The sequence below is a fragment of the Carcharhinus amblyrhynchos genome, chromosome 22 (assembly GCF_965287045.1).
Source record: "Carcharhinus amblyrhynchos chromosome 22, sCarAmb.v2.hapA, whole genome shotgun sequence".
Classification (NCBI taxonomy): Eukaryota; Metazoa; Chordata; class Chondrichthyes; order Carcharhiniformes; family Carcharhinidae; genus Carcharhinus; species Carcharhinus amblyrhynchos.
Window position 1 is genome coordinate 9,321,614 of NC_137345.1, and position 18,216 is coordinate 9,339,829.

Here is an 18,216-nt window from a genome sequence, read left to right on the forward strand (position 1 = left end):
TCCTGTACACACAGTTGAAGTTAAAAAAACCCATTTGACCCAAACAGACAAACTGATGTTCATTCTTCACATTGGGATTCGTCCTAACTCCATTTCCCATATTCCTTTATCCAGTTTTCTTTCGACCACCTAGCTGATTTCTAAAAAAAAATGTTGACACGGTCCCTATTTTAACCAGCAACTCTGACAGCACCAAAGGGATGTACTTCTGAGGCTGCATCAAACTCCATTTGGAGTACTGTCAGCAGATTTGGGCCCCATATCGAAGGAAGGATGTGCTGGCCTTGGAAAAGGTCCAGAGGAGGTTCACAAGAATTATCCCTGGAATGAAGAGCTTGTCGTACGAGGAAAGGTTGAGGACTCTGGATCTGCACTTGGAGTTTAGAAGGATTGAGGGGGGGATCTTATTGAAACTTACAGGGTACTGCGAGGTATGGATAGAGTGGACGCGGAGAGGATGTTTCCACTAGTAGGAAAAACTAAAACCAGAGAGCACAACCTCAGGCTAAAGGTATAATCCTTTAAAACAGAGATGAGGAATTTTTTCAGCCAGAGTGGTGAATCTATGGAACTCTTGACCGCAGATGACTGGGGAGGCCAGGTCATTGAGTGTTTTTTGGACAGAGATAGATTCTTGATTAATAAGGGGATCAGGGGTTAAGGGGAAAAGGCAGGAGAATGTGGATGAGAAAAATATCAGCCATGATTGAATGGTGGAGCAGACTTGATGGGTCGAGTGGCTGAATTCTGCTCCTATGTTTTATGGTCTTATAAAATGCTGGAAAATCTTAGCAGGTCTGACAGCATTTGTAAGGAGAAAGGAGCTGATGTTGAGTCCAGATGATCCTTTGTCAAAACTCCCAACAAACAGTACATTCTCAACCCTCATTCTACACTACTCAACCACTGAAACTGTCCGTTTCTATTGTCTGTCACATTTCTTCATTCCTTTAAATACTCAAATCAAAACACCAGTAACTTCTGTTTCAACAACAGCTCCAATATTTCCAAGTCTCCCAATGCATTCCTTCATAACATGCATTATCTTAACATCCTTGCTCGAATAATATACAACTCCAAATTGTACATATTCACACATATATAGAACATAGAACATTAGAGCGCAGTACAGGCCCTTCGGCCCTCGATGTTGCGCCGACCAGTGGAACCAATCTAATGACCCTCTAACCTAAACTATTCCAGTGTTATCCATATGCCTACCCACTGACCATTTGAACGCCCTTAAAGTTAGCAAGTCCACAACTGCTGCAGGCAGGGCATTCCACGCCCTTACTACCCTTTGAGCAAAGAACCTACCTCTGACATCCGTCCTATAACTCCCACCCCTTAATTTAAAGCTATGTCCCCTCATGTTAGCCATCACCATCCGAGGAAAAAGGCTCTCACTATCCACCCTATCCAATCCTTTGATCATCTTGTATGCCTCAATGAGGCCACCTCGTAACCTTCTTCTCTCTAATGAAAATAACCTCAAGTCCCTCAGCCTTTCCTCATAAGACCTTCCCACCATACCAGGCAACATCCTGGTAAACCTCCTCTGCACCCTTTCCAATGCCTCCACATCCTACTTATAACGCGGCGACCAGAACTGTACGCAATACTCCAAGAGCGGCTGCACCAGAGTTCTTGACCTCACGGCTCCGAAATTCAATCCCTCTACCAATAAAAGCTAACACACCGTACGCCTTCTTAACAACCGTATCAACCTGGGTGCCAACTTTCAGGGAGCTATGCACATGTACCCCGAGATCTCTGCTCGCGAGAGCAGTGGTGAGAATATATCTCACCATTTATATTATCATCCCATGCTATAGAACTCCTGCAATCCTGTCACCTTGTTTTTTAAAAGGAAACTGCTATTTACACTTGGTGTTGCTATTAATGTCTGTTAAATCAGAATTATTTTGTCCTCTACATCACCCAACCATCCTCAAGTATAAGTAATTATGTATAGTTTTTAAATTCCACTACTTCAGCCATAGGGACATGAACATTTGCTAACCTGGTTGCTGCCCAGAACTGTTAATATTTTGATAATTGAGGTTCAGTTTCCTATTTGGAGTAAAAAATTGGCTACTAGTTCTGAATGATGTCTATGTAATTTTAAATCAAGAGGAGAGTGGACCAAAATCTAGAGTTGTGATGGAGGAGATACAATAAATAATTACAAGACAGATGGTCATATTATTGCCCTCCTCCATTCGAACGACACTTAAAATGGCAATTTCCATCCAACTCTCAGCTTCTCTTTAAGCTCCCAGATCACAGAACAGTTATAACACAGGAGGCCATTGGACTGAATATATCTTTGTGGCAACTCTCGGCAACACTTTTTCAGGTAGTTCCACTCTCTACCTTTCTCCAGTGTCCTTGCACATTTTTTCTTTTCAGTAAAGTATGCAATATCCTTTGAAAATTATGCTTGAATCTGTTTCAGATAGTGCATTCCAGATCTGTGTTAAAAAATGGCTTTTGCTCTTGCTGCTTTTTGTTCTTTTGTCAATCCCTTTAAATCAGTATCCTCTGGTTCTCGACCCTTTGGCCAACGGGAACAGTTTCACTCTATCTACAATGCACAGACCTCAGTTATTTTGAGCCATCAAAGCCCCCTCTCGCTTTCTCTTCTCTGAGAAGCAGCAGTGCCCTTAAGATGCAATTGGAGTGCTGGAATATAACTGCAGTGAGAAAGTTGATACAAGGACAAGACGTGAATGCATATTAAATCAAAGTTCAGCATCTTCACCTATAGGTTTAGTAATTCTCAGCAGTCTCTTCCGAGTAGGCAGAGTCTCATTCTTTGGCTTCTCGTTTTCTTGAGGTGCTGAGAGACTCTCTTGGTTCTCCTGCTTCCGCAGTGCCTTCTCACGTCGAATCTCTTCAAGAGTTTTAACTCTTACTTGTTCCAGTGGCTTTGGCTCAGTTAGGGCTTCATCCGGGGATGCCTTCCGTGCTTTTGCTATAATAGACAACATGGATTGAAAAGAGTGAACTCGAGAAACTTTCAATGATCTGTAATGACAATCTCAAAGAAGCAAAATGTTCTAGATGAAGCAGCATTGCATTCCTTAAAATCACTAAGAAGTAAACACGAAAATATAACATCCAAGGAAAATGGAGTTTGAATTATAATATATTAACAGTGCACACAGCCAGACATGGACAGCACGATGGCACAGTGGTTAGCACTGCTGCCCCAACAGTGCCAGGGACCTGAGTTCGACTTCCGGCTTGGGTCACTGTCTGTGTGGAATTTGCTCATTCTCCCTGTGTCTGTGTGGCTTTCCTACATGTTCCCTGGTTTCCTCCCACAACCTAAAAGACATGCTGGTTAGGTGCATTGGTCATGCTAAACTCTCTGTGTAGCTGAACAGGCGCTGGAGTGTGCCAACTAGGGGGTTTTCACAGTAACTTCATTGCAGTGTTAATGTAAGCCTATTTGTGACTAATAGACTTTACACAAGTTACAAGGTTGCAAAGGAAGTTCTACAAATTACATTTACACACAATCTTATCAGATCGTAAAGTATCTAACATGTATTTAAATAGAGCTCCAATGTGGTATAATGTTACCAAAGTCTAATACTTAGCCACATAGGAAAAATTACCAAAAGCTTAGTCAAAGAGGTGGGCTTTAAGGAATGTCCCAAAGGAGGAGAGGTGGAAAGACTTGGAGAGTAAATTCCAGAGCTTGGAACCTCGATGGATGAAGGGATGGCTTCCAATCATACAATGATTAAAACTGGAGACACTCAAAAGGTCATAATCGGAAGGCCATAGGATTGGAGGAGACTACAGAGAAGGGAACATGCGAGGCCACGGATGGATTTGAAAACAATGCAAATTCTAAAAATTGGGATGTTTATTAACTGGAAGCTTACATAGGTCAGAACACAGGCTTGATAAGTGACATGGACTTGGTACAAGTTAGGATACAGGCAGCAGAGTTTTAGACGTCCTCAAGGTTATGGGAGTTTTTTTTTTATTCATTCGTGGGACCTGGGTGTCGCTGGCTGGCCAGCATTTATTGCCTATCCCTAGTTGCCCAAGGGTAGTTAAGAGTCAACCACATTGCTGTGACTCTGGAGTCACGTCGGTCAGACCTGACAAGGGTGACAGATTTGCTTTCCTGCAGGACATTAGTGAATCGGATAGGTTTTTCCCGATTATCGACAATAGTCATCAGTAGGTTCTTAATTCCAGGTAATTTTTTTTTATTGAATTCAAATTCCACCATCTGCCTTGGCAGGATTCAAACCCGGGTCCCCACAACATCAACTGAGTAGAAGGTAGAAGGTGGGATGCCATTTGAGTATAAAGTCTAGGAATAATGAAGCTATGGATGGTGGTTTCAGCAACAGATGGACTGATGCAAAAGCAGAATCAGACAACGCTATGGAGCTGGAGAATCCTACTGATGTCATGGACACGTGGGCAGCACAGTGGTTAGCACTGTTGCCTCACAGCATCAGGGATCCGGATTCGATTCCAGCCCTGGGTGGCGGTCTATGTGGAGTTTGCAGATTCTCCCCACGTATGCGTGAGTTTCCTCTAGGTGTTCCGGTTTCCTCCCAAGTCCAAAGTTGTGTGGGTTAGATGGAACGGCCAGGGCAAATTCCCTTTAGGAGTCCCAAGGTGTAGGTTAGAGGGATTAATGGAGCAAATGGGGATAGGGGGCTTTTGAGGATAGAGCCTGGGAGGGATGTTGGTGGGTCAGTGCAGCCTCGATAGGTCGAGTGGCCTCCTTCTGCACCGCAGGGATTCTATAAAATGTGATCAAAAGCTCAGCAAGATTGCAGCGAGATTACGAATAGTCTCCCAAAGTCAGACGGTTGTTAAGGAGAGGTATGGGAAAGTGTATAAGCACCGGAGTTTGCGATAGGGATCAAAGACAATGGTTTTGGTGGCAGGAAATTTCTGCTCATCCAGCACTTCATGTTGGGCAAGCAGTGACAATTTAGAGTTAGTGGAGAGATACCAAGTAGGAAGCAGAGAGGAGTTAGTAGAGGGGACCAAGATGATCAATGATGTGGAGACTTTTTACGTTGGGTGAGGTGAAAACAGGAGAGGGAATTGTAGAAAGGTCAAATGTAATGGCCGGAGAATTGGAGGCAGCCAGCTCTTTGCACAGTAAACACAGGCTACCTGGTGAGATTCATTTCACATGGGAAAACTGGAGGAAAAGATGCCAAATGCACAGATGAATACAGGCAGCCACACCATTTTCAGCACCTCTTAATGGAAGGAGTAGAAAATTATTTGTTCATTTAGTTGTGTAACTGGCGTTTAAAACAGGAAAACTACAGGGTGAAACTAAATAGCGATGAACAGATTCTGCTTAAAATACTACAATCAAAACAGTCAGCACTCACCCTTGCCTTTTCCAATTCCAGGATTTTTTTCCTTTTTTGGAGCAGCTTCAGGATTCCTTTTGTATGGATTCTCCTTTCCAGGTTCTTCCAGGAGCTGCCCCTGCTTCTTCAGTAGAGACTCAGAGGCAGTTTTCACCCGTACGGTCCTAATGATTTTAGATGCTTCCTCCAGCAAAGTGGAGGCCTGGATGGGTTTATAAAGGCCAGTAGCAGCAACTTTGAAATCTCCATTGCCATCACTGAGGTCCCGCTTGGCAGCCTTTTCCCTGCGAATCTCCTCTAGAGTTTTCACTCTTATTTCTCCAGAGCCTTCTGTTTTATTTACAGGCTTTTCTGCAAAGTGGAATGAGTTTTGTTACTTACAATTCTCTTTGAATGTCAATCAGGAACTGGATTACAACAAAGCTGAGCGTGCAATCCATTGTGAAATCTAACATCATCAGGCAAATATCCTGTGGATTTTTACAATTGCCATGTGCACTATCATTTGCTGTGTGAGATCTGTACGAAACAGACAGTGAAAAGGCAGTTTCAGTGGGGAGCGGAATATGACAAATCAACTAGGGGAGGCAATCTGAGGGAGACAACGGCTGAGTGGTATTATCACTAGATTATTAATCCAGAAACTCAGCTAATGTTCTGGGGGATCAGGTTCAAATCCCGCCATGGCAGATGACAGAATCTGAATTCAGTAAAAAACATCTGGAATTAAGAATCTACTGATGACCATGAAACCATTGTCGATTGTTAGAAAAAAAATCTGGTTCACTGATGTCCTTTAGGGAAGGAAATCTCCCATCCTTACCTAGTCCAGCCTACATGCGACTCCAGATCCATAGCAATGTGGCCGATTCTAACTGCCCTCTGATATGACCTAGCAAGCCACTTAGTTCAAGGGCAACTAGGGATGGTCAATAAATGCTGGCCAGACAGCGACGCTCATGTCTCATGAATGAATGTTGCCTCACAGCGCCAGGGGCCAGGGTTTGATTCCCAGCTTGGTCACTGTCTGTGCGCAGTCTGCACGTTCTCCCCCTGTTTCTATGCGTTTCCTCCCACATTCCAAAAAAAATGTGCTGGTTAGGAGCACTGGTCACACTAAATCCCCCCTCAGCGTACCTGAACAGGTGTCAAGAATGTAGCAATTAGGGGATTTTCACAATAACTACATTGCAATGTTAATGGAAATCGACTTGAGACTAATAAATGAACTTTAACTTAAAATCTAGCCTTGTCTATAAAACAAGGTCACAGACTGGAACAAAGATTTGCCCAGGAAATAAGTAACCAGGTCAAATTGCTTGGCCATATTCCTACTGGAAGTCATGCATTCACTATTCCATAATACAGGTGTAGTAAGACATGACAAAGCACAGCTTGCTGGGTTAGAGACTGCACTGAGTGCAAAGTCCTATTGCTGATCCCCTGTTCAGGGCAGGGCCACTAAAAGATGCCAAGGTTAGATTAAACTGGAACTGAGCCAAATAAATTGTTTCAATGTGAAACACTTTCAATTTCGATTTCAAGCTCTGTAGCTGGCACAGAAATGATGCATATAATCTGAGGAAATGGCTCACAGTGCAAGACTGATCGACTGAAAGATCAGGATTAGATTCTAGCCCAAGTTCCCAATACAGAAGTCACATTTCCCAAATGACAGGTGTGAAAATAAAATGAAGATGTTTGCACATATAAAGGGTCTACTGATGTAAATTTGTACAGATCGACTAACTAGGGGCACGTGAGAAACCTAGGACTAGTCTGCTTTCCGGACAAGAGACAAATATACAAGAAAACAACAAGAAATAAAAATGCCAACCCACCTCAACAATGTTTCTACAACAGACCTTTCAAGGGGAACAAATACTTAGATATGACTACGATACAGTGGATTAGCGCTGCTGCCTCACAGTGCCAGGGACCTGGTTTCAATTCCTGGCTTGGGTCACTGACTGCACTGTATCTACGTGTTCTCCCAGTGTCTGCATGAGTTTCCTCTGGATGTTCCTGTTCCCTCCCACAGTCCGAAAGACATGCTGGTTAGGTGCACTGGCCATGCTAAATTCTCCCTCAGTTTAACCGAACAGGCACCAGAGTATGATGACTAGGGGATTTTCACAGTGGCTTCATTGCAGTGTTAATGTAAGTCTACTCGTGACAGTAATAACTAAATTTTAAACACACACCATTTTAAACTATTCAAGTACATTTCAATTTTGATTACCTACCATTTTCTGCTGTGGAAACTTCTGCAGGAAGGCCAAGTCTCTCCCTTATGGACCTGGGAGCTTGAACTGAAACAACAAAAAAGAAACACACAGGTATTTGAGTGCGGCTTGGAGCACTGGTAATCAGTCATCTTTATAGTTAGAATGTACAGGAATATCCACAGTAGGCACATTTGATTTTGTAATGACCCAAGGAGCAGTACAGAACATTGTCCAGACAGCTTCTTTCAATCTCAGTCATATCACCAACAATCCCAACACTATTTATTTCAGAAAATGAAAAATAAATCCAAAGGCCACATCACTTAGCGCCACCTTCTAGCGGCTGCACAGCACAAAAAAAAGAGAACTGATGAAGATAACCCACAATCTGAATTTTACACAGATGGTTGGGAAAGGAAAGTGGAAAGGCAATTTGTATACACAGTCTTGAGTTAATTTTTTATGGCACTGTAACATTTACCTGGGTGGGAGGAAGGAAAAGAAAACATCCACTGTGGATTTAGCAAAATGTTTGCAAGTTCCACTTAAAAGCATGGATGTGTCCTTTAATTGATTCCTACAAATGTTTTTCCTTACTTAGTGCACATTGATGAATTTGTTCTCTTAGTTACATCGATAAATAAATCTCTATGTATCCTAATGGGAAAATAACTCACTTTCTTTCGGGTGTTGATCTTTGAGACAATTAAATACGTTTTGAGATAAATTTCTTCCACCTCCAAAGATAACTCTGCAACAGTATTTAATGTTACGCTAAGTTTTTTTGTATCTCACAACCAAGCCGGAACAATGGTAGTATATCCCTTTCAGCTAGAACCACTAATACTAATTTTATGATTAAGATTTTACGATCATTGGGACTTCATCAAATATGTTAAAATTATATAAAGTCAATTTTCTAAGTGGAAAGTTGCATTCAGCACAAATGTAACACATTATTTGCTAAACAAACATACCCCCTTGAACAACTAATCAGGAAAGAGTCACAGGATCCACAGTTCATTTCATTTAAATGGTTTATCCACACACAAAAAAAATCTTAATTTATTTTCACTGCCAAAACTGGATGGACCACCCGACATCAACTGAGGAAAGACCATAGCAAACTCAGCCCTGTTGACCCTGCAAGTCCTCCTTAGTAATACTGGGGGGCAATGCTAAAATTGGGAGAGCAGGTTACAGACTAGTCAAACAACAGCCTGACATAACCAATCCTTAGAGAAGATGTCTCAGATACAATCTTCACCCTTCCTGATTGTGTCCTGTCCACCCGGGGTACAGAGCCAGCAGAGATGGCGGCACATGGACATACGATCAAGAGGGACCAGTTACTCCACATGATATCAAGAAGTCACTGAAAGCACTGGATTCTGCAAAGGCTAAGGGTCCTGACAACATTTCAGCAATAATACAGAAGACCTGTGCTCCAGAACCTGCCACACCCCTAATTAAGATGTTCCAGTACAGCTGCAACACTGCCCGGCAGCTTAGAAAATTGCCCAAGTACATTATGTACACTAAAAGCAGGACAAATCCAACCTGACTAATTACCATCCTGTCAGGTCTACTCTTGATCATCAGTAAAGTGATGGAAAGGGCATCGACCGACAGCACCATCTAGTGGCACGTGCAGCAATGGCCTATTCACTTCCACTCAGTCTGGGCTCTGCCAGGTTCACTCAGCTCCTCCATGCTTTAGTTCAAAACATGGACAAAAGAGCTGAACTCCAGAAATGAGATGAGTGACTAATCTTTGACATCAAGGCAGCATTTGACCAAATTTGGCATTGAGGAGTCCTAGCAAACCTTGAGTCAATGGGAATCGGGAAGAAAGCCCTCCACTAGTTGGAGTAAATACCTTAGTTTCTGGACATCACAACAGAAGTTCTTCAGGATTGTGTCCTTCGTCCAACCATCGTAGCTTCACCAATGACCTTTCTTCCATAAGGTCAGAAGCAGGGATGGTCCCAGATGACTGCATCATTTGTGACTCCTCAGATACTGAAGCAGTCCACGTTCAAATGCAGACAATACCCAAGCTTGGGCTGACAAATGGCAAGTAACATTTGCACCACACAACTGCCGGACAATGACCATCTCTAAGAGAGGCTAACCACGACCACTTGACATTCAATGGCATTAGCATCGCTGAATCCCCCACTATCAACATACTGGCGATTACCACTGATCAGAGGCTGAACTGGACTAGTTGCATAAATACTGTGGCGATAAGGGTAGTTCAGAAGCTAGGAATCCTGCAGTGAGTAATTCACCTCTCAACTTTACAAAGCTTGTCCACCAACATTCAAGAAGCTTGGCACCATCCAGGACAAAGCAACCCGCTTGATTGGCACCACCTTTAAGGGGCAATCAGGGATTGCCAATAAATACTGGTTGAGCCAGCAAGACCTACATCCAAAGAATGAATATAAAACTAGCCCTTTGGGTTTCTTGCAACTCTGACTGATTTGAGACTTTAGTCTGAAATTTCTAAGGTTAGGGCTTCTAATAAAAAAAGGCAACAGTTTTTTTTTCTATAAATGTGATTTTTTTGCATATAAATTACTTGGTATCTTTACTACTACAAACTGTTGTCAGTATTAACTGACTCAGTTTAGTGACATCCCAAGAAGATATCAAGATGATTTTCCAAAAATATCTGGGGCGATTTCAACGATTCAATTTTTTCTTTAGATGAGCAACTTCCGTTGGTTCTTTATTCAGTGCCATTAATATATTGGAAAGACATGTCACCATTTCACTTGCTTTACTTTGGTGTATTCCTGCTCAATTGCTGCGATTCCCTGAAACTTCTATTACGGATAAGTGTGACACATTTACTGCATAAAATGTGACAGACAAAATGTTTTTTTGATTCGCTGCAGCATTTATTAGGTTTTTTAAACATTGTTTTGAGTAATTGCTCCTGCCTCACAGACACAAATTGGCAACAGTCAAGGCCCGCGACTTGCTAAATTCCGCGGGTGGATTACTGGACAGAGGCCCGACTGTCACCCTGACCCCTGGGTTACTAAAGCTATTTGTTATTCCAATTCTTCACCCACAGTATCAACTTCAGGGTCAAACTGCAACTAAGTATTAACTTGCAAAGTGATATCTGTACCTTTCTGTGCCAACTCTTCTGCGCCATCCTCAGTAAGTATTTTTCTTTTGCCAAGTCTCTCAGAGAGGTTGCGTTTTAAAGTTGTTTCTTTCTCCGCTTCAAAAATGAACAAACAAAACCCTTATTCAAAACGGCATTTACGTAAAGCATACAATTAGCAATAATAAAGTACCCATTTTGCTTTACTGGGAGTAGCAGCATGGGGGATGAAATAGATTGTATTGTTTTCACTGGAGATCAAGATTGATTGATTGTCACATGTATTAGTATACAGTGAAAAATATTCTTCCTTGTGTGCTATACAGATAAAGCATACTGTTCATTAGAGAAGGAGAGAGCGCAGAACGCAGTGCTACCGTCATAGCTAGGGTGTAGAGAAAGATCAACTTAATGCAAGGTAAGTCCATTCAAAGGACCGACGGCAGCAGGGAAGAAGCTGTTCTTGACTCGGATGTTACGTGACCTCAAGACATTTGCACCTTTTTCCTGACAGAAGAAGGTAGAAGAGATAATCTCCACGGTGTGTATGGTGGCTACTTTGCCGAGGCAGCGGAAAGTATAGACAGAATCAATGGACGGGAGGCTGGTTTGCATGATGGATTGGGCTACATTCACGACCTTTTGTAGTTTTTTTTGCAGTCTTGGGCGGAGCAGGTGCCATATCAAGCTGTGATACAACCAGAAAGAATGATTTCTATGGTGCATCTGCAAATGTTGATGACATGCCAAATTCCTTTAGCCGTCTGAGAAAGTAGAAGTGTTGGTGGGCTTTAACCAGGACAGGTTGTTGGTGATCTGGGCACCTAAAAACTTGAAGCTCTCGACTATTTCTACTTCATCCCGGTTGAGGTAGAGAGGGGCATATTCCCACCATGCTTCCTGAAGTCGATGAGAATCTCCTTCATTTTGTTAACATTGAGGAAGAGATTATTGTTGCAGTGCCAGTTTCTCTATCTCATTCCTGCACTCTGTCTAGGATGGCAGATTAAGCTGGAGGAATTGATCCAAAGATACAACATCTTCAAATCAAGATAGACAAGTCAACTCATTCTGGTCTCCAATGACAAACATCACGATGAACCCAGAAGTTAACACTGCTACCTCGCAACTTTGATAGAGGCCCAAACATCAAACTATATGGTTGCATGCAGATCAGCAGTGAAATATCCCAAGTCATAATAATGACTACATTTCAAAAATGCTTTTAGTCCTATGTATAAATCTGAGTCTTTATTTTCAGAAATGTGGAGACATTTGAAAATTTTCAACTGCACAGCAATTGCCTGCGATAAAACCGTGGAATGGAAGGTACCTTTGACTGGCAACTCCTCTGGGTTATCCTTTGACAGCACTTTCTTTTTGCCAAGTCTTTCAGCAAGGCTGCGTTTAAAAGGTGGTTCAGCTTCATTTATGGTTACTGGAGGAGAAAATAAAATGAAATTAGATATTCTTTGCAAAAAAACAATGTGCAACCTACCAATTTTAGGCAGTCTCTCAAAAGGCTCAGCAGTAGCCCACATTTCACATCTCAGATCTTCCTCCCAGTGCCAATCATCTTTAATAGTGCCTTTATTAGTCATCACATGACTTTATTCATCACTCAGAAAATACATAGGGGAATAGAGGTCCATATCACTATAAGGCATCAGCACACAGACTGCAGTATAATTTAGTCAGCATATTTTGATGAATCACGTCAGAATGACAATGGGTGCAATATTCATTGCTTATCTGTTTACCTCAGAAATCACTAACTGTTAAACTATTTTCCAAGGCACATTTATTCTCTTGCACAAAGTGTGATAACTTGCTGGACTTTCATCGTATTCAAAAGTACTTCTCCAGGAGGGATTGGCAAAGAATATTGTTGACATCGGATCACAGTATGTTTGGTTTATTGCCCTGCAATTATTTTCATTTCGAGTATTTATCCAATTCACCGCTGGAAGTTATTTTGATTCCGCTTCCACCACCCTTTCAGGCAGCACATACAGGTATTTCTTATGTATTTTAAGAAGAGAAGATTAGTCAAACCTCCACAGCGACTACTGAGCTGATTGTTCCACTGCTGGAGAGCTCACAAATTGGACAGCATGAATTCAATGACAACTCCAAACTCCTAAAACACTAAACACTTTTTAAAAAGTTTTTTGATTGGATGTGGTGTCGCTGGCAAGGTCGGCGTCTGTTGGCCATCCTTGATCATTCTTTAACCAAGTGGCTTGCTAGGCCATCTCAGAGAACAGTTAAGGATCAACCACATTGCTGTGGGTCTAGAGTCACATATAGGCCAGACCAGAAATGGATGGCAGATTTCCAGTAGGGGGAGGGCAGTACAGTGGTTAGCACTGCTGCCTCGCATGCCAGGGACTGGGTTCGATTTTGGTCTTAGATCACTGTTTGTGTGAGTTTATCCATTCTCCCCTTGTCTGTGTGGGTTTCCTCTTGGTGCTACAGTTTCCTCCACAGCCCAAAGATGTGCAGGTTAGGTGGACTGGCTGTGTTGAATTACTCCTTAGCTTCAGGAGGATTAGCAGGGTTACAGGGCTAGGGCCTGGGTGGGATTGTTGTTGGCGCAGGCTTGATGGGCCAAATGGTCTCCTTCTGCACTACAGGCATTCTAAGATTCTATAAAGGGCATCAATGAAATAGGTGGGTTTTATGACAATGATAGTTTAACAGTCACCATTACTGACGCTAGCTCACCTTCCAGATGTTACTAATTGCATTTAAATTCCACCAGCTGTTAGCCTGGGTATTTGGATTACCAGTCCAGTCGGATCACTGTTACACCACCACCTCTCCAATTAAAACGTGACTAAAAAAAATGATTGTTCTAGGATACAGATTTATAGACATTATCAGCCTGGAAATCCTGGAATTTTGGTTGGCAAGAATACATAGACACTTTATGGAGATGCCAACGTTGGACTAGGATGGACACAGTAAGAAGTCTCACAACACCAGGTTAAAGTCCAACCGGTTTATTTGGAATCATGAGCTTTCGGAGCGCTGCCCCTTCATTGGTATGACAATAACTAATTCAATGAAATCCTCTTCAATCTAGCTAAGGACAATATATATGAAATTCAATTTAATAATGAACTAAAATGCTCACATTTCTTTGGAGATAAGGTCACCGTTCGGAAAACTGTCCTCACATTTTCTTTTTCAATGACTAGGTTTTCACGATTCTGCTCCACCTTTTGAGTCTGTGCCAGCAGATCCACTGAGGGATCATCTATGACAAGAGAGGAAAAGGGATAAGATTGAAGCATTATGAACTGCCTCCAGCAACACTAGCGATGACCTCTGCCAAACTCCCAGAGGACGCACAAAAACAGAGGCAACTAGACAGACAAGCAAAGGGGACTTACCCATTCCCTCCTTCATGAGCTTCTTCTGTTTAATCTGCTCCAGGGTTTTTATACCAAAATCCAAACTATCATCTGCTGACAGAAAACAAGATCTTTGCTAGTACAGCAAAATTAATCACCATCCACTGAAACAAAAATCAGCCTGTTTATCAGAAATCGTACAGAGAAAGCTGGAGTGGATCGGGGACTAGGGAAGAGAGCGTGTGAGAGAGACCTTACCAATTATCAATATACTTCCAAAAACTCCACTATTTTCAATACTCCCACTGCAGAAAATGCAGCTTTACTGATAAAACTGAACAGAACTTTCCTCATCCATATCTATTTTAACCTTTCATTCGTTTCTTGGGGCAGTAATGGAAAAAGTTAATTATCAAAGCATTCTCACTTGCCTTCCATTAGTTGGGTCCACATGTCACCAACTTGTGGTAAGCCCAAGACCTGGTCTCCTTTTCAACTGCATGGACAGGCTAGTAGATACTAGAACTGTCCTCTCAAATATTAACACGAGAGGCTATGGGCTTCTAGTTATGGCTGGGATTTTCTCAGATTACCTTTCTTAACTGGGATGGCCTGTCTCTTGGCTGAAGTGACGCGAATGCCATTCTGTTCCTCCGTGGCTGGAGGCTGAGTGTTTTTATTTTCCTCTCCTTCTTCTGAAAACTGATCTGAAATTAGAATGGAAACATTACTGACTATTCAGGATGCAACCCTGTCCCTCACACATCAAAGAAACCATGTGAAATATACCTGGGTCCCTTTACATCTCCCTTCACTGCCATGCAGCTTTTTTTGGTTCTGAGAGAGCCTTATAGGGTCATCCAATTTACCAGACTGGTAAAGGATCACTGATCCTCAGGGGTAGCACAGTGGTTAGCATTGCTGCCTCACAGCGCCATGGACTCGGGTTCGATTCCTGGGTTGGGTTATTGTCTGAGTGGAGTTTGCACGTTCTCCTCTTGTCTGTGTGGGTTTCCTCCAGGTGCTCCGGTTTCCTCCCGTAGATGACAGACATGCTGTTTAAATGCATTGACCCGAATAGGCGCCAGAGTGTGGCGACTAGGGGAATTTCACATTAATTTCAGTGTAGTGTTAATGTAAGTCTTATTTGTGACTAATAAATAAACTGCGTTTAAAGACCCATTAACTGATGAAGATTATTTTTTACCATCGTATCGAAGAATTGAGTGATTTACAAAACAGGGTCATTAGAATACCGCATTTCCAAAGAACTAAAATAATATGTGATAATTTCTGAAAAACATGTAAAATAAAATTAGCTACAAATCTGAAATTAAAAATGATACACCTGCCCTGACATGACACAATGGTTTCTACTGCTAATTTTAAACTCTACCATTCAAAACACTTGAAGGCCAGAGCATAATCATGGAGAGACATAATTGTTGCTAACCAACTACTGAGGTTACAGAAAACTGCTGAATAAAGTATAACTAGATTTAAATGTTGTTTTGATGACCAGGCACACAAAAACACATTAGATGCGATATTTAAGTAACATAAGATGTTTTAGAAGGGAGAAGGAGTCACATTGGAACTCCCTTTTTGACATTTTTCTCCTAAATGATTCCGAGAAGAAGGTAGCTAATTTATCCCGACTGATGACTTGACTGCCACCTTTCAACCCGACTTCTTTTGTAATCAGATTTGTGGAAATGAACAGGGGTTCTTCTGAAAATTTTGTATAAATGGTGACAAGCCATCAATAGTTTATATGCCTACATTTATAGCTAGGACACAAGACGAAGAGTTAAAGGATACACAGAACCAAGTAGGCTGACCAGATAACAAAATTAAAATGCACAGATTTATGGACAACTCAACAATGGGTAATTAATTTACATCTGTTGGAGCCTTGCCACCTCCTTAATCTCAAAGAGTTGTTCAAGGGCAAAGGCAGGGAGCTCCTGTAGACTAGTTGTACAAGCAGCAATGGGCAGGTCTTCCTTATCAAGGGCGGGGGGGTGTGGGTGGGTTGGTGGTGGTCCCAAAACTAATTACATCATTGATTAACAGAATCAGATATTTGTTCTGACACTCAATTCCTAAACTGTCAAGGAAAAGGGTTCAGGATGAAGGACCAGACAATAAACCAAGGAATCCTGGAGCCGCACAGTGGTTAGTACTGCTGCCTTACAGCACAAGGGACATGGGTTCATTTTCAGCTTAGGGTAACTGTATAGTTTGCACATTCTCCACATGTCCACGTGGGTTTCCTCTGGATGCCCTGGTTTTCTCCCACAGTCCAAAAGATGTGCAGGTTCTGTGGATTGGCCATGGTAAATTGCCCATTAGTGCCCCAGAATATATAGGTTAAGGGAATTAGTAGGGTCAATATGTGGGGTTACGGGGATTGGGCCTGGGTAAGATGCTCTGTCGGAGAGTTGGTGCAGACCAGATGAGCCTCCTTCTGCACTGCAGGAATTTTATGATTGTATCAACCTCTTCACAGCACTCACGGAAAAGAACGGGACTGAACCAGGAAACTTTTGTCAAGACTCCAAGTTACCCTGGAGAGGGCAACAAAAATTCTGTTTCAAAATAAACCAGAAATCAGTTTCACTTCTCATGTTAATTAAAGATATGCCTCGTCATTTCCTGAGTCTGGACCGCGCATGACTGCTATAACATCTTTAGAGACTATGAGTTCTGCAAAGAGGTGAACACGGGATCAAGAGACAATACTTTTAAAAAGGGGAAGAGGAAAGATACTCTCTCAAAGAGGAAAAGACAGGCACATTACACCAGAAGAATCTAATGTAGCTCACCATCATCATCTTCATCATCATCAGCAGCATTGATCACCACGGGAGGGTGAGTGGGGCTCGGGACATTCTCTGTTGCCTCGAGTTTCATTACCCCGCGAACTTGAGGGGACGGGTTAGATTGAATGGGAATCTTCGGCTGTTGTAACTGGTTGACAGGTAATTGTGGTAACATGGGCTCCTCAGCTGCTTCAGCCACCTCCTGTTTGGTTTGGACACCTGAGACGACAAGGGAACAGACCTTTGTGACAAAGAGAGCTGTGACTGAACATTATTCAGCAAATGCATAAGAAATTCACTGGTGGCGTGCATCCATAACACAGGAACATAAGATTTTAATTGGTAACAACGCACTTTAGAGAACTATAGCATACTAGTACTACATAACTATAGCAAGTGCTGTAAAATGGGGCTGGAATAGGTGGTACTTGATGGCCAGCACAGACATGAAGGGTGTTTTTGTGCAGCAAAGCTCTATGACTAATTAAAAGCAGCAAAAATACAGAATCAACTTAAAATATTAACCAGACATTTCAGGGGTGCAAGTAACAAGACACAGCTAAACAACTTTCCAATAGATCAAAAAAAAACTAAAACCAAGTATAGAAGAGGACAATCACAAAGTAAGTTTTTGCACATGAAAATGTAAAATTTCAGATCAGTTTGCTGATATTCAGAGTTCAGAACTCCCCAAAGCTAATTAACAATTTGCAAATTGCTGCTGCATACTGGCTGATTTATAAACATACTAATTAGGAGCAGACCTTGGCCAATCCATCCCAAGAACACGCTCCACCATAAGATCCTGACTTTTTAAAATTAATTCATGGGATATGGGCATTGTTGGCTGGCCAGCATTTATTGCTTATCTCTGGTTGCCCTCAAGTAGGTGATGGTGAGCTGCTTTCTTGAATCGCTGCAGTCCATATTCTGTGTGTTGTCCCACAATACCGCTAGGAAGGGGATTCCAGGCTTCCAGCAACTGTGAAGGAATGGTGATATATTTCCACGTCAGGACAGTGAGTGGCCTGGAGACGAACTTGCGGGTGATGCTGTTCTCTCGTATCTGCTGCGCTTGTCCTTCTAGATAGAAGTGGTCGTCGGTTTGGAAGGTGCTGTCTAAGGATCTTTGGCGAATTGCCGTAGCGCATCTTGTAGATAGTAGCAGCAGTGTGCCGAGTGTTAGTGGTGGAGGAAGTGAATGTTTGTACATGTGGTGCCAATCAAGCAGGTTGCTTTGTCGTGGGTAGCATCAAACTTCTAGAGTGTTGTTGGAGTCGCACCCATCCGGGCAATTGGGAAGTATTC

The 18,216-nt window shown here is 42.3% G+C and overlaps 1 protein-coding gene across 7 annotated transcripts in view; it reads right to left on the reverse strand.

Annotated features, from left to right (window-relative positions):
* Positions 1 to 18,216, reverse strand: part of zc3h11a (zinc finger CCCH-type containing 11A) — a 35,457-nt gene that overhangs the window by 9,988 nt on the left and 7,253 nt on the right. For 5 of the 7 annotated variants that reach the window (XM_080209831.1, XM_080209835.1, XM_080209829.1 and 2 more), the window contains 9 exons: positions 16,912 to 17,127; positions 14,677 to 14,790; positions 14,123 to 14,197; positions 13,864 to 13,986; positions 12,058 to 12,162; positions 10,746 to 10,841; positions 7,619 to 7,684; positions 5,391 to 5,723; positions 2,765 to 2,977 (listed from right to left, as the gene is read on the reverse strand). In XM_080209831.1, coding sequence (XP_080065957.1) covers positions 2,765 to 2,977; positions 5,391 to 5,723; positions 7,619 to 7,684; positions 10,746 to 10,841; positions 12,058 to 12,162; positions 13,864 to 13,986; positions 14,123 to 14,197; positions 14,677 to 14,790; positions 16,912 to 17,127 — 1,341 coding nt within the window. The remainder of the gene's footprint in view (positions 1 to 2,764; positions 2,978 to 5,390; positions 5,724 to 7,618; positions 7,685 to 10,745; positions 10,842 to 12,057; positions 12,163 to 13,863; positions 13,987 to 14,122; positions 14,198 to 14,676; positions 14,791 to 16,911; positions 17,128 to 18,216) is intronic. The other 2 variants (XM_080209836.1, XM_080209834.1) reach the window with 1 other exon arrangement.